Source organism: Notamacropus eugenii, chromosome 5 (assembly GCF_028372415.1).
Source record: "Notamacropus eugenii isolate mMacEug1 chromosome 5, mMacEug1.pri_v2, whole genome shotgun sequence".
Lineage (NCBI taxonomy): Eukaryota > Metazoa > Chordata > Mammalia > Diprotodontia > Macropodidae > Notamacropus > Notamacropus eugenii.
Window position 1 is genome coordinate 281,711,884 of NC_092876.1, and position 18,893 is coordinate 281,730,776.

The 18,893-nt window shown below is 38.0% G+C and overlaps 1 protein-coding gene across 3 annotated transcripts in view; it reads right to left on the bottom strand.

Moving 5' to 3' along the window:
- Nucleotides 1-747: 747 nt before the first annotated feature.
- KIF5C (kinesin family member 5C) overlaps nt 748-18,893 on the bottom strand; it is a 210,626-nt gene continuing 192,480 nt past the window's right edge. For 2 of the 3 annotated variants that reach the window (XM_072613152.1, XM_072613155.1), the window contains 2 exons: nt 16,480-16,587; nt 748-1,717 (listed from right to left, as the gene is read on the bottom strand). In XM_072613152.1, the coding sequence (XP_072469253.1) occupies nt 16,487-16,587 (101 nt within the window). In that variant the 3' untranslated portion in view covers nt 748-1,717; nt 16,480-16,486. Of the gene's footprint in view, nt 1,718-4,436; nt 4,522-16,479; nt 16,588-18,893 lie in introns of those variants that run through there. The other variant, XM_072613153.1, reaches the window with a different exon arrangement.

The window sequence follows — 18,893 nt, forward strand, 5'->3', positions numbered from 1 at the left end:
TACTAGGCTAGGCAGTCTTTAAGGAAAAAAAGCTAGGGTAGAGCTAGGCTAAATGGTTGTTTGTTTTAAATACCAGGTTTGAAGCCAACTTGCTCTTTAGATGGTTATACACATATGCCTACAGGTAGACATATGCAGAAATGCACATTTAGTTGTTCCTAACCATCTGCCTACACACAACAGCACTGTTGGCATCAGCTTCCTTCTACTGGTGGCCATAGCCAGAAATAACAAGACTGATTTGCAAAGTTCATTCCTGATAGTGTAGGCATAATACCTTGTTCCAGAGGTCCATCTTGAACCATCATTGACTGGTATAGACATGTCCCAAAATGGATCACATACAAAACTCAGTAACTAATTGTTGGTTTACATAGTAAATTTGTCATAGAAAATTGCAGCAAGCAAGATTGTGTGTGTGTGTGCATGCACATGTAGTGGGGAAGGAAAGAGCAGAACAGGTTAATGACACTTTGCTTGGACAAGTCACATCTTAATCTACACATCTAGAATTAAGGATGTATGGGTGTGAAGCCAAGGCAGTATTAAGCACTTACTAACTTTCCCTTCTCTAAGCCCCATTTATACCAGTTTCTTCCACTGTCACGTACTAAGAGGGGGTGTCATATCTATCTGGTGCCAAAAGAGAATACTAACAAAAAAGAATCCTGGACTAAATGAATTAGAACCCTATACAGAACTATACATTTATAGTCAGGTATGAAAACTGTCAAATTTTAATCTTCCTTTTCTAGTTGTTGAGATGTTCCTGAATTTGCTCAAGAATATCTTTGCAAAATCTTCCTAAAAGAAAGCAAGCATCTTTTAATTCCACTTCCCAGAAGAACAGATCATGGGGAATGGCCAAGGGCTGGGGAACAAAATTCTCCATTTCCACTGGTCAGATTTTGTAGCATTTTAAATACTTTTGAGGGATTGACAGGTGAACCAGGCTGGGCGTCCCCATTAGGGGGACCAATCACTTCAGGTACAATTGCAAGCAGATCAGACATGGATGTTATGACCCTCCATTTACATAGATGTGTTTGTGTGACCAAAATCTAGATCTCTACTAACAGATGGCTTTTTTTCTGGATTTTGAATAAATTGGCTTCATGTTTTAACAAGTACCATATTAAAGGGTTTATTATACAGATCCAAAGATTTCACCAGGATATTAAAAATGCCTCTTTGGGGAAATTCATTTCTGAAAAGTGTTCAGAATTAAAATTTAAACCATATAGCAGCACATTTTTCATCCCCTAAAAATATAAAGTAATATGTTTATTATACAGGAAACCAGACAGTCATGATGGAACACAATCACCTGCCTTATCTGGCGCTTGGCTATCATGGTGTTACCTCAGATACAGAGAAGTGGGATTTACAGGCATGAGAGTACTGCTGAAAGGCCTGGTGCCAGCGGAGAAGCCCATAAGTAAGGCAGCCAACGCCAAGAGTCAGTGGTAGAGATTCTAAGTGGTGAACCTTCTGCTGTCATCTAGGTGGAGATGGTAAATACATTGTTCAGGTTTCTGAGGGAAGGGTGAGTCCAAACACACTTCTGTACACGTGGAGTTTCTACACAGTTCAAAATACCTGAAACTGATGTACTGCAGATGGCTGGAGGAAGCATGTATAAAAGAAAATGGAGATCGTGTAGGAGAAAAAAATTGGTGAATAAATGCAGTCTTTGACATGCTAAGTGGAGTCACATCTGCAAGGAGGAAGCAAAAAAGAAAAGAGGAGTAAGTAAACATGGTGAAAGATGACTTTTTTTTAATCTCCTAAATTCTACTTCTTTATGTTAGGGCACCTTCCTCCCACCCCTCAAGGCAAGTGGGACAGAAAAAAAAAATACGTAACCCATTTAACCCACCCATTTCAACATATTTTCCTAACAATTCATCTTTTGCTTTTAGCTACCACTTTTTGCATAAATTGCCTTGACCACTTGTATTAAAAGTAAATAGCCATTGTAGGGTTGCTAGCTGCCCTCTATTACACGGTCATGTCCCATGCCCAAGTAGGATATGAGATACTGAGTTCCAGAGGGAGGTGAAACAACTCAGAAGAATTCCTAACTGGATGCTGTGCCAAACACTTGCCCCCAAAATGCCTCAGAACCATAAAAAAAAAAAAACTCAGAGAATTCAGTGCATCCCAAAAACCCAGCAAACTAGATGTATTTCTTTGCTAGATTACAAAGCTTGCTATCAAGAAATTCAAGGTTGTGAGGGAGAAAAAAAAATTTAATAACACATATGTATGGAAACATAGCTTCCCAACTCAAGGAAAAAAATTTGCTTTTCTCATTTGGTAGCTACACTCTTTCTTTCATGTCACAGTCACACAGCTGTTTGGTTTAATATTTTTTAAAGATGTAATCATCAAACAGTTCTAAACTGAGCACTGCTTAAAACAAGGGAGACACAAGATCGAGATGGGAAGTGTGATATAACGGAGAGACAGCTGGTCCCAGAATCAGGAAGACCTTGGTTCAAGTTCAACTATGACACACTGGTTATGTGACTTCAGACAAACTACTTCACATCTCAGTGTCCCTAGCACTCTAGGTCACAGATTCTAGGTTGGAGAATCCTTGACAGCCTTCCTTGATAGAGGAAACTCCTCACCAGGAGAACCTCTTACTGATGAAATCAGAGGCCTGATCCAAAAACAAAACCCAGAAATAAACCAACATTTTCTCATAGGCAATCTCAATGTATAACCTTTCTGGAAACTGGTTTCTTTTAGAGCAAAATTCAATGAAAAAACAGCAAACAAACAAAAAAGATGAAAAGAATGGTAACAGTTATTTATGTAACATCCTTTTTTTGAGCTGACACTCAATAGATCCAACAATGCCTTTTGAATTGAGCCCCCATTTTCCTCTTCCTTACAAGTTCATTCTTCCCATCACGCTATCGCAGAATCAATTGTATGTCATATTGGCTGAATAAAGCTTTTTCCTGCTTGCTTAAGGGTGGGGAGGTGTTGGGAACATACCATGAATTTCAGGATTACAGGCCCACACAATGATACATGGCCAACCTGTATTTACACAGCAGGTATTAGACACACAAACCCAACACAAGTTGCTTCAATAACTTCAGCAGACCATGAAGAGGCATTATTTTCACGGTGAAGGCCCTTTCATTGAAATCCCTCTCTCTCCCTGCTCCTGTTCCCCTTATCCGTACCAAGAAAACCAACCTGCAAGATTCAACAAGTTTTAGCTATTCTTTTGGAATTGTAACTGAGCACCATAAAGGAGGAACACACACTGCAAATGGCTGTTGGTGAACTGGTTCAGGGTCACCTCAGGGGGAGAGAGAAGGAAAAAGAGAAACCCAAATTGTTAGAGGGGACTAAAAGTAAAACTTCTGTGGTTCTTTTAGTAAAATACTTTAGCAAAGAGCACTTGATTTATTATCTATGTAACCTTGGGCAAGTCACTTTACATTTTTGAACCTCATTTTCCTCATCTGTAAAATAAGGGACTTGAGTCAGATGACCTCTAAGGACCCTTCCAACTTGAAATCTCTGAGCTATACTAGTGTCTATTTGTCCGTAATCAACCATCTTCAAAGGCCCTCTGTGAAGAAAAGTTGGGAGACATTTTTGACTAAGCACTGGAATAAGATACAGAAGATGTTGAAATCTCTATCCCTACACATTTTAAAAATGGGATCAATGTCTCCCCTTTCCTAGATCATCGGGAGCAAAATTACATCTGCCTGGAGGCAGGGAGCTAGACCAGAGGATCTATTATGGCATGTCTCCATTTCTTTGATTCTCTGCCATTACATAATATGCCCTTATAGGCCACTATTTCATGGTGGCAGTGTCACAGATTTGTAAGGAAATGAAGTTTTTTTTCTTTTAAAAGGGTGGGAAGAGTGAAAAAAGAAAGTAATTTTATACATGCTTTGCAAGAGAGACTTGCAAAAGATTTTCCCCAGATTTTGGCTTCTGTAATTACTGTAGATTTAATCCTAGTCCAAACAGTATGAATTTTATCTTTTCTTTCACCCCTACCCTAATCCAATACTCACTTTATAAGAGCTACCAATTGGGTTTTACATCCCCCACTGTTGAATTTAAGTGTATTTATCCCATTGGAGCAATTGCAACCCATCTGTCAGGGTAATCTTCTCTGGAGGAATAATTTTACTCATTCTGCATTTATGAATGTGAGAAACATGAAGAATTTCTAAATAAATGCATGAATGTTAAAGTGGAAACAGGCTGGGCTACCACACTGTAGAGAAAGTTGGGAATTAACCTTCTTCTAAGACTTACAGTTTTTCTCTTAAAGAATCAGCATGGTACAGTGGAAAGAGCACTGACTGATGGCAGAGACCTCAGTTCAAATCCCCACCTTGATACTACCTGTATGACCATGGGCATTTAACCTCTCTGGGCCTCAGTTTCCTTATCTGTAAAATGAGGGTGTTGACCACGACTCCTGAAGACCGATGGTGAATCACACTTCCACCTCTTGACAGAGGTGAAGGTCTAGAGGTGCAGAACGAGACATATATTTTCAGATATGGACAAAGTGCTGGATTGTTTTGTTTGACTAAACTTGTTACGAGAGAGAGCTTTTAATTTAGGGAACTAAGAGACACTTATGAGGAAAGGGAAGCAATATTAATATCCCCCCAAAAAGAGAGCCAATGAAACCTCTAAAATACATAGAAAGGAACAGAAGGAAGTTCAAAGAAGAGATCCAGACAAACAGGACAGTTTTAGAACTAATGCTAAATTCATTATATACTTTAAAAGATCTAAGCTGTATATAACAGAGATTTGTGGTTTCATATACAATCCTTTTTTTTTTTGGTTCTTCTTCATACATGGAAGTGAACATGTTTGTTAAGTTCAAAATAATAAAAAAAGAAAAAAGTATTTTAAAAATAAAGTGGATATTCTGTTAATTTGGTTTATACAAAATCCTTTCAATTTCATGCCACTAAAATGGCCTATTTTATCTTTTGTGATCACATCTATCCCTTGTTTAGTTAAGAATTTACTCCCTAGTCATAACTATAAAGGCCATCTCACTTGATTTTCTTCTGTTTTTTTAAAATGGTATAACCCTTAATGTTCAAATCAGGTCCATTTCAAATTTACTGTGGCATATGATGTAAACTGCCAGAATGTTTTCCTGTTTAAACAGCAACTCTTACCAAACTGAAAGTTTTCTTGACTAGGTAACTTGTGTTTTGGAATTTTCTGAGCACTGTATTATTGGGATCAACTGTTTCTGGTTCTTTTCTGTTGATTGTTTCACTGAGCTACTTCTCTATTTTGATTTTTGATGCTTTATAATATAATCTGAGGTCTCTAAGTACTATTCACTCTTTACTCGTACCTTTTTTATTGTTCCCTTAATATTTTAGCATTTTTGTTCCTCCAAATAAATTTTGTCATTATTCTGTTGAGCTCTGTAAAGTATCATCTTGGTAATTTAATCTGTATAACATTAAATCTTAAATTAATTTCAGTAGTATGATCATTCTGAATGTCATTCTGGTTTCTCAAGGAGTGTTTTATAATCAAAGGAAACTGTGTGAAGTAAAGTATAAAGTTTCACCTCTGATGTACCTGTGTGACCATGGATAGGCTAATTAAACCTCCTGTGCCTCAGTCTTCTCATCCCCAAAGTGAAGATGCTAGACCAGATAGCCTTTGAAGTCTAGTCCATCTCTCAATATGTAATTCTATGACTAGATGGCCTCTGAGGTCCCTTCCAGATATAAAACGATGATCCTTGAATCAATCCTACCCTCAGCCCTCTTCTTTCACCACAGAAATTGTCTCATCTTCCTTCACATAGCCTGCTTGCTCCTTTCTCATTCGAGTCTAACCACATGCTTCCATTAATGGTGTCATCATGCTCAAGAGTTGCTCAGGCTCAAAAATCACAGCGTCATCTTCAACTCTTCCCTGTTTCTCTTCTCACATCCCTCATCTGGTCAGTCACCAAGTTCTATGACTCCATTTCCTCAGTATCTCTAAAGTCTTTCCTCCCCAGGTACATGACCACCAATTTCATTTAGATCCCTTCTCAGAATATTGAGGGAAGCCTTAGAAATGTGGGATCATAGAAGGAGAGAGCTAGAAAGGACTTCAAAAGCCATCAACTGCAAACTCCCTCCATTTTAGAGATGAGGAAACCGCAGCCCAGCTAGGTTAACTGACTTCGTCCAGGTCACAAAGGGAGCAAGTACGAGCCATGAGCTATGAACCCTCCAATTCCAGTCAGTAGTCTTTCTGCTTTCAGCCTATCCCTCTCTACAATTATCTTATGAATATCACAGTGCTTCCCACAGCACTATTTTGGTTAGTTCATTTCCTTGCTTAAAAACTTATCACTGACTCCCTATTGCTTTCTGAAGACAATCCAGCTCCTGAATCTGGTTTTGATATCCTCCAGAGTCTGTCTCCAATCTGCTTTTATGTCACATACTTACTTTATATCACACAGTTGATGCTCTTGCCAAAACTATTCATTTCTTGAATGCATCCGACCTTTTGCTGTCTTTATCATCCTGCATGCCTAGAATTCACTTTCTCCCCATGTCTTCTTGCTGAAATCCTAATCATACTGATTAGGAGTAATCTCCATGACACTTTCCCTGATCGTTGCTCCCAATATCCCCCCCATCATACCTATGGCTACTTTGAGAACCCCTCCCCCCCGGAAGACCTACACCAATTACTGCCTGTACAATATGAATATTTGAAACTTTTAAATAATATTTGATCTCTTTTATACTATGCATTATATAACTGTACAATGTGTTATACTATATTGTATATACATTATGCTTCAGTACTATATATAATTTCATATTATATTATGTTCTTGTACTCTACATTATATAATTGTATAATACATTGACCTGTTTTATCTCTCCAACTATACTGTAAGTTTCTTGAGTTCAGAAACTTTGGTTTATTCTAAATCTTTGTAGGTCTGGACATTAACACTATGTCTTATATCAAAGATTCTTAATTTGGGGTCTATGAACTTAAATTCAATGCATGCTTGTTGAATTTGATTAGACTCTTTCACCACAGCCAGGACTCATTACTCCTAGGAGTTGTCTAGTTCCATAAGAGTTGAAATTATTGGCTAAAAGGAAATTTGGAAGCCTTTCAGAAGAGTCTTTTTAAAAAAAAAGATACAATTATCCATAATATGAACAAATTAAAAGCATTTATTTAGTGCTTACTATTTTATTAGGAAAAAATGTGGAGAATAAGTTCTACATTAGACCCAGAAGTTCTCAAAGTGGGCAATACTACCCCCCCATGGGATGTTGGAATGATCCAGGGGAGGGCAATAGTAGCCTCAGGTGCATTTGGGGGACTCTGAATAAAAATAAGGGGGTGGTGGAAGCATAAGGAAAGAAGAGAATTTTGCAAAAACCGTTTCATGTGTTGTGTAACAGAGTTAAAGTTGTAATGATTACATTATTTTCCAAATGAACACACAAAATGCAAATTTGACTGTTCAGTGGTCAAGTCTGCCCAATAGGTCTTAACAAGCAAGTGTTGGCAGGTGAGTGTGTCTCTCATTGTCAGGAAATCCAACATGCATCAGCACAAATATGTGCATGTAAATGATTTGTTTACAATATGATACTATGTGGTTACATGACACAATATTGCATCATCAAAATTACAATGCAGGAAAAAACTCACAAATTTATAATAAATTATTAAATTTAAGATGCATTATTTTTTTAAAAATTATTTTTTTGAAACAATGCAAATTTCAAAAAAAGTTAAAAGGTTAAAGAAAATAGATTTCTAGGGGGCCAGTGAGTAATTGTTTTTTGAAAAGGGCGCAGTAGTCAAATAAGTTTGGGAACCTCTGTTAGTACAACAGAAAGATGACTGGATTTAGAACAAAAAATCATTGAAGCTGCTAATTCTTAGAACTCTGTGCCTTTGGGCAAGTCGCTTAACTGCTTTGGACCTCCATTTCATTATCTATATAATGACGTAATTAGAGAACTAAAGGGAGGCAGGATGGTATAGTAGGTACAGGACTGGACATGGTGTCAGGGAGACTTGGGTTCAAGTTCTGCCTCAGATTACTCTTTTAAGGCCCTGCTAAAATTCTACCTTCTATAGGAAAACTTTCCTAATTCTTCTTCATTCTAGCGTCTTCCTTCTGTTGATTACTACCAATTTATTCTGTATATAGCTTGATGGTACAGAGCTATTTGCATGTTTTCTCCCCCATTGTATTTTGAGCCCCTTCATGGCAGGGACTGTCTTTTGCCCTTTCTTTGTAAGCCCAGTCCTTGGCATAGTGTCTGGCAATATAATAGGTACTTAATAAATGCTTATTGACTGACTGACTTGTGTGACCCTAGACAAGTCATTCATCCCCTCTAAATCTTAGTTTCCTCATCTGTAAAACGGAGCTTACAATAACAGCACCTGCCTCATAGGGTTGTTGTGAGGACCAAATGATATAATGTATGTAAAATGCCTTGCAAACCTGAAAGTGCTATAAAAATGTTAACTATCAGTTAAAACTCTCTTTTACCCCTGAACTCTGCTGTCTCTAGATCCTGTGACTTAAAGATACAACACAATGGAATTATCTTTAAATTTTTCATATTCACAAATGGAAAGTGGCATTTGGAATAAAAGAGAGTTTAGTCCCTTCCCCACTGCAGAAACAGTCTATATATTTACTTAGATCACATTTTATACATTCTATGCCAGGGGTGGGGAACTGCAGCCTCAAGTCCACGCATAGCCTCTAGGTCCTCAAGTGTACCCCTCTGAATATGAGGGCTGCACTTGAGGACCTAGAGGGGCACATATGTGGCCTCAGGGCTGCGGGTTCCCCACCCCTGTTCTGTGCAAATTAAGATGCTTACAAATGTTTGTGATGAGAAACTATAGATCTCACAGGACAAAGTACAAGTGCCAAAAGATGGACTGAACCCAGGTATCCCTGAGAGAAAGATATAAATAAAGAGAGGAGAAAAAAAGGGAAAACAGATTAATAGTAAAGGACTATAGATTGAGACTGAGAATATGAGATACTAGAATAGTTGGAGGGAGCATCCTTTTTGTATGAAGAACCACTAACCAGGAAGCTTTTCTCTTTGGTATGTTGGGAACTCATCTGGGATCATGATTACAGATATTCTAGAATTCTAGCCTATTCTAGAGTTCAGAGTCCAATCCATCCCTAAAGAGGTTCCCCGCATGAGTTCTCTCCACAAGTAAATGGTCTTTCAGCCTCCAGATGAAGACTTCCAAAGATGGGGAAATCACTAGGTCCTGAGGCAACGTTTTTGGATCATTGCTCTTAAATAGCTCTGTTTAAAAGTTTTCATTTTCTCAAGGCAAATCTGCCACTCTAAAACCTCCACCCATTGCTGGTAATTTTGCCCTCTGGGGCAAAGCAAACAAGTCTAATTTTTTTTCTCACATAGCCCTTCAAATACTTAGGCCTCCATCATGTATACTCCAAGTTTTCTCTTCTCTTCTCCAAGCTAAACATCTCCAGTTTCTTCACCAACTTTCCAATGGCATCATACCTTCTTAGAAGTATGTGAAATGAAACGAGATTTCCATCAGACTCACGATGCAAACCGCAACCACCTTCAACTATTTTCTGCCAGGAGGTCTTCTGTCTTCCTACCACTGAACAAACATCAGGCATCTTTACTTACATCTGGCTTCTTCACTGTCTCAGCATCTTTTGTTTGAAATTTAACTTAAGACCAAGGATAAGATCTTTAGAACTAAATAGGAGAAGCTTTGTTTTTCTAATGACCCAAGAAACTGAGAAGGAAAACTCTTTTCTGGGGTAGAGGATGGAAACTATACTTTTCATGGAACCATGAAGAAAATAATCTGAGAAAGGGAATAACGAGTTTAGGGAACTAGACATGGAAATCCAGAACCAAAGAGGAAATCTCCAAAGACTTTCTCTTAAAATGAATGGGATTAGTCTCTGTAACTGTTCTATAACTTGGCCATTTATATATAACATGTCCCCCCCAAGAAGCTTCACAGTATAATAAAGTACTTTGTGTGGTCTCTCTGGTTGAAGTGTAATGAGACTAGGAATTGAATACTGGGCAAGAATATAGAAGCCAAGGGCTTCAATCTCTGTGATAGGATGCTAGCCTAGGAAAGGGACCTCATAGCCTAATGATGGCAGTGGAAAGGGATAATAATAATACTTTATAGTTCTTGTCATATCCCTCTATTTCATTACATCATATAAGAAAGACCCCACTATTACTGTTATTAGCAGGAAATAAAAGTAATAGCTTTAATATATCATGTTCTGCTGCTAATTCTCTTAGTACTTGTCTTAGCCTTGTCTACCTGCCTCTTTCAATGTGCCTTTTGCAGCTTCTATTCCATGGTTAACAAATTCTTCTTCATCTTTAATCACTTCCTTTCATTCTTCCTCAAATGAAACGAAATCTGGCTTTCCAACATATCACACATCTCCAGCAGCTCTCTCCAATCATCCATGGATGTTTCTTTTCATATTCTAGCCCCTGTCCTTACTACACACCTAACGCTAACTCTGCTCAGACCGACCATAGTTACCTCCCACTTCTTCCACCCTCTCATTCCTCTGAAACTTGATTCTCATTATCATCATGATTTTCTGTTTTGTTATCTTTCCCTATTTCATCAGACTAAAGAAGAAATTACTGTTACTTGCTCTTCTTATCTACTCCTGATCTGATGATGGGTCTTTTCAATCACGTATTCTCCATCTTCTAATCTCTTGCTCCCTTGACTTTGCAGAGTTCCTACCCTACCAACTACTAAACATGGATAACTCCAATCATCTCCTTTTTTATTCATACTTTTGAAGTATACCAGAAATTTATGATAACTCCAAATGGGTCTGCACTGTTGTGCAGGTAATTTTTTTATTCATTTTTTAATGGCTGTCACAATTTCCCAGGGAGTGGATATAAATTATTCTTATCCTCAAGCCCCCAGGAAAATTCTATTCTTACTTGCAAGAGCAGGCCTTACGTTTATTTTTACTGAGAAAGTTTTGGCCATATTCCAAAACCCCTCCTTCCTTTTTTTCTAATCTAGTCTATGTTCACCTTATCCCACTCCCCTCTCCTTCTCTCTTGTCTCTCTATACCAAACTATTCACTATCCCACACTTTCTTTCTAGACTCCTATTTCCATGTTCTTTTTATTGTACTGCTTCCCATTCTTCAAATGAATTACCAAAATTACAAAAAGTAGGCAAGGACAGACCCAGAAACTTAATATACACATTCAATTAAGCAATTCAATTCAACACCTACTGGCTATGCGTAAGGCCCTATGCTAGATGTCAGTGGCACAAAAACAGTCCTTTGCCCTTAAGAAGCTTACATTTTACTGAGGGAGAAGAGCAGGAATACAATATGTACACATATAAGTAACCACAGAGTACAAAGTAATTTTATAAAATAATTTGAAGTAGAACTCCACTTACTACTAGTTGGATCAAGAAAGACCTCACATAGGAAATAGCACTTGAACTGTGTTTTAAAGAAAGTTAGGCATACTAAGAGGTAAAGCTGAGTAGGTGAGCCCTGACTTCTACAAAGGCAGGGGATGGAATATTTAGCAGGTCAGTGACTGGAACAGAGATCCTGGGAAGGGGAATAATATGACAAACACTGGAAGGTGGGAATGAGATTTTTTTGAGGGTTTTGAATGATTGAGAATTCTGTATTTTACCCTAGAGGTAACAGGCAGCCACTGAAATTCACCTTTAACGTGTTACTATCTGAAATATCTACAGGATACCCAAAGGAAGAGATTCAGCCTTCATTCAGTGCTGGAGTTCAGAGAAGACATTAAGATTTGATGTTCATTTGGGAATCATCTACATAAATATGATAATCAAACCCACTGGAACTGAGATCACAAATGGTGGATATGTCAAGGGAGAAGAGGACCAAGTTCATGGGACATGAAAGATACTCTAGTAAAAGGAAACTGAAAAGGAAGAAGTAGGAGAGACAAAAAAGCCCAATGAGGAATGAGTATCTAGAAGGAAAGGCTAGTATCAAATACTATGTGAGGAGTCAAACAGAATGAGGACCTAGAATGGGTCACTGGATTTAATAGCTACAAGATTACTCATTACTTTGGAGAGAACAGGTGGGAGTAAAGCAAGAGCAAAGCAGAGAGGAGGAAAAGGAATTTTAAGATGTCAATTAGGAAGAAGGAGGCACCTGGTGACAGAGTCCATTTTCTCAGTAATGCAGAAGGTGAGGTCTTTTGCTAAATGGAATGGAGAGGAGGTAGTATAAGGGATAGGGGACAAGTCAGAAGCTTTAAAATAGATGCTATTAAGAGCGTGATGGAAAAATCAAACAAGAAAAAATGAAAAAACTGCCATGAAGTAATGAAAGCACAGTGGAAATTAAATAATATCAATTTACAGTATACCCTGAAGGCATGGTTATATGACTTTCTCTGATAGCATCCAGCAGCATATGAGTAGGAACAAAGGTGGTAGATTATGAGGTGATTCCAGGTTAGGTTTAGGCAGGGTATGAATGGTGATAGGACAGAGACAAGGAATTCAAGTGGAGAGGATAGCATTTGATTGAACTGGTCAAGCACGAATTCAGTACTATAAATAAAGGAAATGGGTGAAATACTGAGGTGCATGGGAGAGCACTTTGGAGCCAGCTCTCTACTTCTACAACAACAATATTAATACCACACCTTATGTATAGATAACTCATCCCCCTTAATACATCCTGAATAATATATTGTACCAACAGAGTTAAGGAGGCAAGAATTCTTTTGAGTTTTTAGAAGAAGTGATAAAGTTAAGGCTACTTTAATATAGCCAAGTTGCACCCACAACTCCTTCAAACCTTTGTGGAAACAAGATTTCAGAAACATCCCACTAGCTCCATCTGGTGGGAACATATAAAAATGCATTCAAGACTTTTTTTTTTCATTAAGAAAAAAACCAAAGGGGAAGTAGAGAAAAAAAATGTTAAGGATTCTCAATAGTTACGGAAGTGGGAAGAAGTTAAGGTTTAATCTTTCTGGTACTGTCCCTTATACCTAAATCAGCCTAAGGTAGATTTTGGCCAAGTATTACTTTTGCCATAGGCTAAATGCCCTAGAAATGGAAATAGAAAAATCCAAAAGGATCAGATGATGGAGGATTTTTGCTAGACATTTTTCTCCCTCAGAGGAATTTTTCCCCAATCAAAAGAAAACCCATTGCCTTCCCCCCATCAAAAAAGTATTTCTGTTCTATTCCTTAGTTCTTTTTTTATATGTATAATAAACATGCTAAATTTGTGAGCAAACTTTTATAAGTTATACCCTTATGTTCCTAACCTAACAAAATAACTTTTGGTCCATAAAGAGCATGAAAAAAATATGCATTGGATGGATTTCAGGGTTTTTTTTTTTAATGTCCTATGGTTCTCCCATGTTCCCCCAATAAATGTTTGTCTGTCTTCAGAGTTTTCTAGAGGAATAATATTACCTGCAGATAGTTATTATATCAACAACCGGCAAGCTTTTTACTTCTTACTGCCCACTCTAAAGCTACAAAGTATCTATAATGCTGACAAATCTAAGTAAGTTGCTAAATAGTAATTGTTTCTCTTTTACCCAGGAACCCTGAGGGTTTTTCCCTCCCAGTTTGATTTTTTTTCTTTTGATTAAAGGAGCCATCTGTCCCCTTGAGTAACAACTTAAAGAAGCCTATTCATTGAATGGGTGTATCTCACTCAAAGTGAGAATGTGATAAGACCTTAGCCTGAAAGGGCCAGGGTCTCGCATTGCTTCCTGGGCCATCTCCTGTTGTCCTGATGACTTTTAGGCCACGGGACCCAGATGGCTCAGGAGAAGAAAGTGAGGTTGGTGACCTTGCACAGCCCTCCCTCATTCAAATCAAAGTCAACTGCAAGTCATGTCATCATACTGATGTCATGGTCCTCTTCAAGAATGAAGGACAAACAAATGAAAAAGAGAAAAAAGGGATAACAGGGAAAGAAAAGAGAAAGGGGAAAGAGAGAGGAGGAAAAAAGGGAAAAAATAGAATTGCACTTTGTAAGAACATGTCAGTGGGCCACCAAGTAATTTCTATTGGTGTTAAACAATATGAGTGCCATTTGTTACCTACTCTGATGTTAAATGGTAATTGAGATTGAAAGCTAATGAACATAGATTGCCGTAGACTCAATAAAACCCAGATTAAGGCCTTGAACACAGAAGAGAAATAAAGGGAGACACGACAAATTGGGAATTGGATTGAGATTCTCATAGTTTCTTAACTTCTAAGAGATGATATTCTCTATGAGATCCCTTAAATCCAAAGCTTGGTTTCATCAGTTACATTTGTAAGGATCCTCTTTTCACCCCATGTCCCTGAAATACGCTTCTATTCCTCTTGAATATTGCTGCTTCCATCCTAAAGAAATATCAAAATCCCTTCCCTGTATAGGAACATAGAATAAGATGTCAAGCAGAGGGAAGTCAGGCATCAAATCTGCCTTTTAGGAGACTGTAACCTAAACTAATCAACACTAATGTAGACAGACTAAAAGATATACAACAATTGGATACCTAAAGCAACAGAATATTTGTATTCTCCACAGAGTAGAAACAAGCATCTTTTACAGTTGTGAGTGACATGAGATATTATGAGAGTTACATGTTTAATCGATGGAAATTAAGAAGAACTATTTTTGGGGGTAGGAAGGGGAAAGGGAATTTAAAAAAACCTTTCTGTTTATTAAAACCCTACCAGTTAAGAAACCACAGTGGCCTGGATGGGACTCTTTCTTTAGAAGGTATTAAGATGCCCAACAAGCTTCTGTACAGGTCTCTGATCTCTACATCTATGGGATATATAAGGGACATAGTCGGTGGGCATTTTTAAGGCAAGCAACCATAAAATGTCATAAACAAATCACTTATAGGAAACTCTCTGAAAGAGAATCAGTCAATCAATTACCTGGCAGGATTGGCAAAATAAATGTATGCCCACTGAACACTAAACTTTCACTTACAATATATTCCAGATAAATAGCTATTGACCAATAAATCAACAAGTTATGTGTTGAGTATGACATACCTAATAGTTTTCTGGGTTACTGGGTTATCACTAAAGAGATTATGATCTTCAAAGCAAAGTAATATTCAAGTGCTGATCCAAAGTAGAGCTCTAAATCCAAACTAGTCTACAGCCAAAGTCATTTCTCATCTCAACTACTCGAGAATAGTAGCAGTTAATGGAGGAAAGGCTGACCACTAGAGCTCTGGCTTTCCTTCCCATTTTGACCATTCTATATGCCCTACTCCATGGCACAAGTCAGTTCCTCTGAACATTGTTTGGATGTAGCCCTTCTACAAGTGACCAAAGGTTTAGCAACATTTCTTCACATATTAGCAATTTCATCCAATTCCATTTGATATGCCCTCTACTGTCACATATATTCTTGCCTTTGACGTGATGCAAAAAGGACAAGATAGGAAACAACAATTGTCCCAAAGGTAGTATGGTACCTTTTTTATCTTGATTAACTTTTCTTCTCACTTTGAAAGTCTGCTTTCTTTGCAAGTATTTCTCAGCAAAAACATACAAACCCCAAGAAATATAATTTTTCAGTTCATGTTCATACACAGCGAGGACTCATCTATTGAAAAATCAGAAATTTCCTAGATACTAGTGTTGCTAGATCTCTAAGTTTTCTCACCTTCTCCTCCCTGTTGGTAGCATCTTTCCATAGTTTTCATTACAACAGGAAAGATTTCTATTCTCCTTAAAAGCACTGAAAAAAATTGTTAATGTAAGGGTGATAGTTAAAAAGCATGGGGTTTTTGAACTTAAGAAATGTACAGACCACAACCTAGAAGGAAAAAAAGTGACTTGTTTATACATAATGTATAATCATTTAAACTAAACTGGTGACTTTTAATAATATTATAAAAATACTCCCTTCTATTGCTCAGCTTTTTATTTTACACACAGAACTTGTGTACAGCAAGCAGCCACCCAAGTTCCTCATCAAAGCCACTGAAGAACATGAAACAATTCTTTTGCTGAGAATCATGAAGCCAAGTGAATAACTGATAAATAATTCACCACACACTTTCCACCCATTCCTACAGGCTGTTTAAGTCCCAGACTGATGATTCCCAGAGTTAAGAAGATTCACAGGATTTAGAAGTGGAAGAGAGTGGGTTAGGGATTCTGATAGCTTGGAATCTTTGAGATCTGCCTAAAGCAAATGTGATCTCCAGAGAAAGTTCGAGGAGTGATGGGGCTTCATTCTTGGCCTCATCTACTAGAGATCCAGACCCTGGAAAAGTGGATTAGACCTGTCCAAGGTATTCGACCCAGAGCTTGTCAAGTGAATATGCCCAGACTAGCTTCCATTGTGGTAACTATCACTTCTGGCAGAGACTTACTTCTTTTTTATTTCTGGTAGTAGGCAGATGACCCGCCTCCTCCTCCTCGGATGGCATGTACAGCTGTTGGAGAGGATGCAGGGTAATGGCCTGGACGTATTGGCTTGGCTATATCAAAAAACAAAAAGAAAATTAGAAAAAGAAAAGAAAAAAACAAGTTCAAAATATATTAAACGACAAGCCAAGCTGCCTTTTCAGACGAAAGTTAAAATGAAAACATGGCACCCAGTGACAATCCCAATGCCTAGCACTAGTGTCCTTTTTTCCTCAACAGCAAAGTTAGGTTTTCCTGGTCTGCCAAATGTGTATGGGTGTGAGGCACTTCATATATCATGTGAAACAGATACATCTTATAGAATCTAAAAGCTAAAAGCGACCTTAGAAATGAACTGACTTGTCTGTTTTGAGTTACACAAAACAGAATGATACGTCAAAGGGAAAAAAGCTAAGGATTTTCCATTAAAATGTAAGATCAGACTTTAAAACTGTATATTAAAAAAGTAAACGTATCAGCTTATAACATGAGTTTATAAAGGAATACCTACTTATACAAGCTTTCTGTATTGGACGTTTTCCTTAATATTTTTCTTTATAAAATGTAAGGGTTCAATCTGGAGGGGGTTAGTTGGCAGGAGGAGGGGAGAATGTCTCCATGTAAAGACAAAAGATACCAATGTTTTAAAAGAAAGGAATATCACATTACATTGTGGCTGTAAAAAAAATTTTTCTTTAAGAAAAAAAGTACACGTACACATTAGAGGGACTACAGAAAGGCAGTCCCAGTACTGTATGATTGGTAATGCTGTGGATTAACCATTTTGGAAAGCCATTTGAAATTATGCTTAGAAAGTGACTAAAATATCCATACCTTTTAACCCAAAGATTCCACTGTTAGGCATAAAGTCCAAGGAGGCCAAAGATAGAAAAGCCCTATATATGCTAAATATTTAAAGCAGAATTTTCTGGTGGCAAAAAAAAAAAAAAAAACCAAAAACAAAAAGAACTGGAAACAAAGTATAAACTAAACAAATTGTGGTACATAAAAGATGTTACTGTGCCTTAGGAAACACTATAAATACAGAGAAATGTGGGAAGAATTATATGAACTGATACAAAGTGAAGTAAGAACCAGGAAAACAATATACACGATGATTATAACAATATAGATGGAAGGAATAAATAACAAATGTAAGGGAGGGAATTGGTTTCTGAAAACCCCTTTCCCCTGGCCCAAAAAGCCCATAATGTACAGATAATAAAGTGTTAAACTAATTGTAAAAATGTGCCTGTGGCATGTATCGCTTTATGAAGTATGAGAACTGAACTGAATTGAAAGGGGGCACTTCTTTTGCTAAAGCTTGGCCATCCCTTTACGGCTCCTTAAAAGGTTGAGCTTACTAGCTCTTCAGCCAGTCCAGGCTGAGAGTAGCTCTGTTGAGCATGATCTCCTACACCAGAGGGCAGTTTCAAAGGGAAAGTGGATTTTTCTTCCCCTCTCACCCCCATCAGCCACTCTTTTTTATACCAGGGCAAATGACCCAGGAGGAGACCATGCTTCCATCATTTGGTGACTGTGGAAGTCAGACACTGACCCAGAGAGATAATGTCTGTAAGGAGGAAGCCGTTTAAAAGACAATGACCACTGGAAGTAGACAAGAGAGCTGACCATGGTTTCAAAGAAGAACTAGCTCTGGCAAATATCAAGCTATGAAGAACAGAACCTGGGAACTCAGATACGCAGTCCACCCAGCAAAGATATGGGTCTACAGAGGAGTTGTATGATAACTCCAGAAAGAGAGAAATGTTATTAGGATCCTGTCATTCTGGAGGCATGAGTTGCCCTGGCCATATGTTACCCATATATGCCCAAGTTTGTGTCCATTCTTTTCCTAGACAATGTGTGTATCTGAGGAAAAGTGGGCCCACATTTATGGGGAGAATGTTTTGTAGCTACCATTCTTATTGTACATTTTTAGTAAATACCTCCTACCTTTCACTTGAGTTAATTGTGTCCACTGGCTGATTAATAAAGGTAAGCTCAATAGTGGAATGCTTATGTGCAGGAATGTGTGTGTGTTCGTCCTTCGTTGCTGAAGAAGACCATGCCATCAGAGAAATAATGACATGACTTACACTTGACTTTGTTTTGAGTGAGGGAGGGCTGTGCAGGTCACCAGCCTCACTTCTCCTCCAAAGCCATCTGAATTCAGTGACCAGATATTCATCAGGATGACTGAAGATGACCCAGGATGAGGCAATTGGGGTTAAGTGACTTGCCCAAGGTCACACAGCTAGTGAGTGTCAAGTGTCTGAGGTGAGATTTGAACTCAGGTCCTCCTGACTCCTACACTGGTGCTCTATCCAAGAATACATACACAGGATATTCTTACAATCTGAAAAAGCAGTTGCCATCT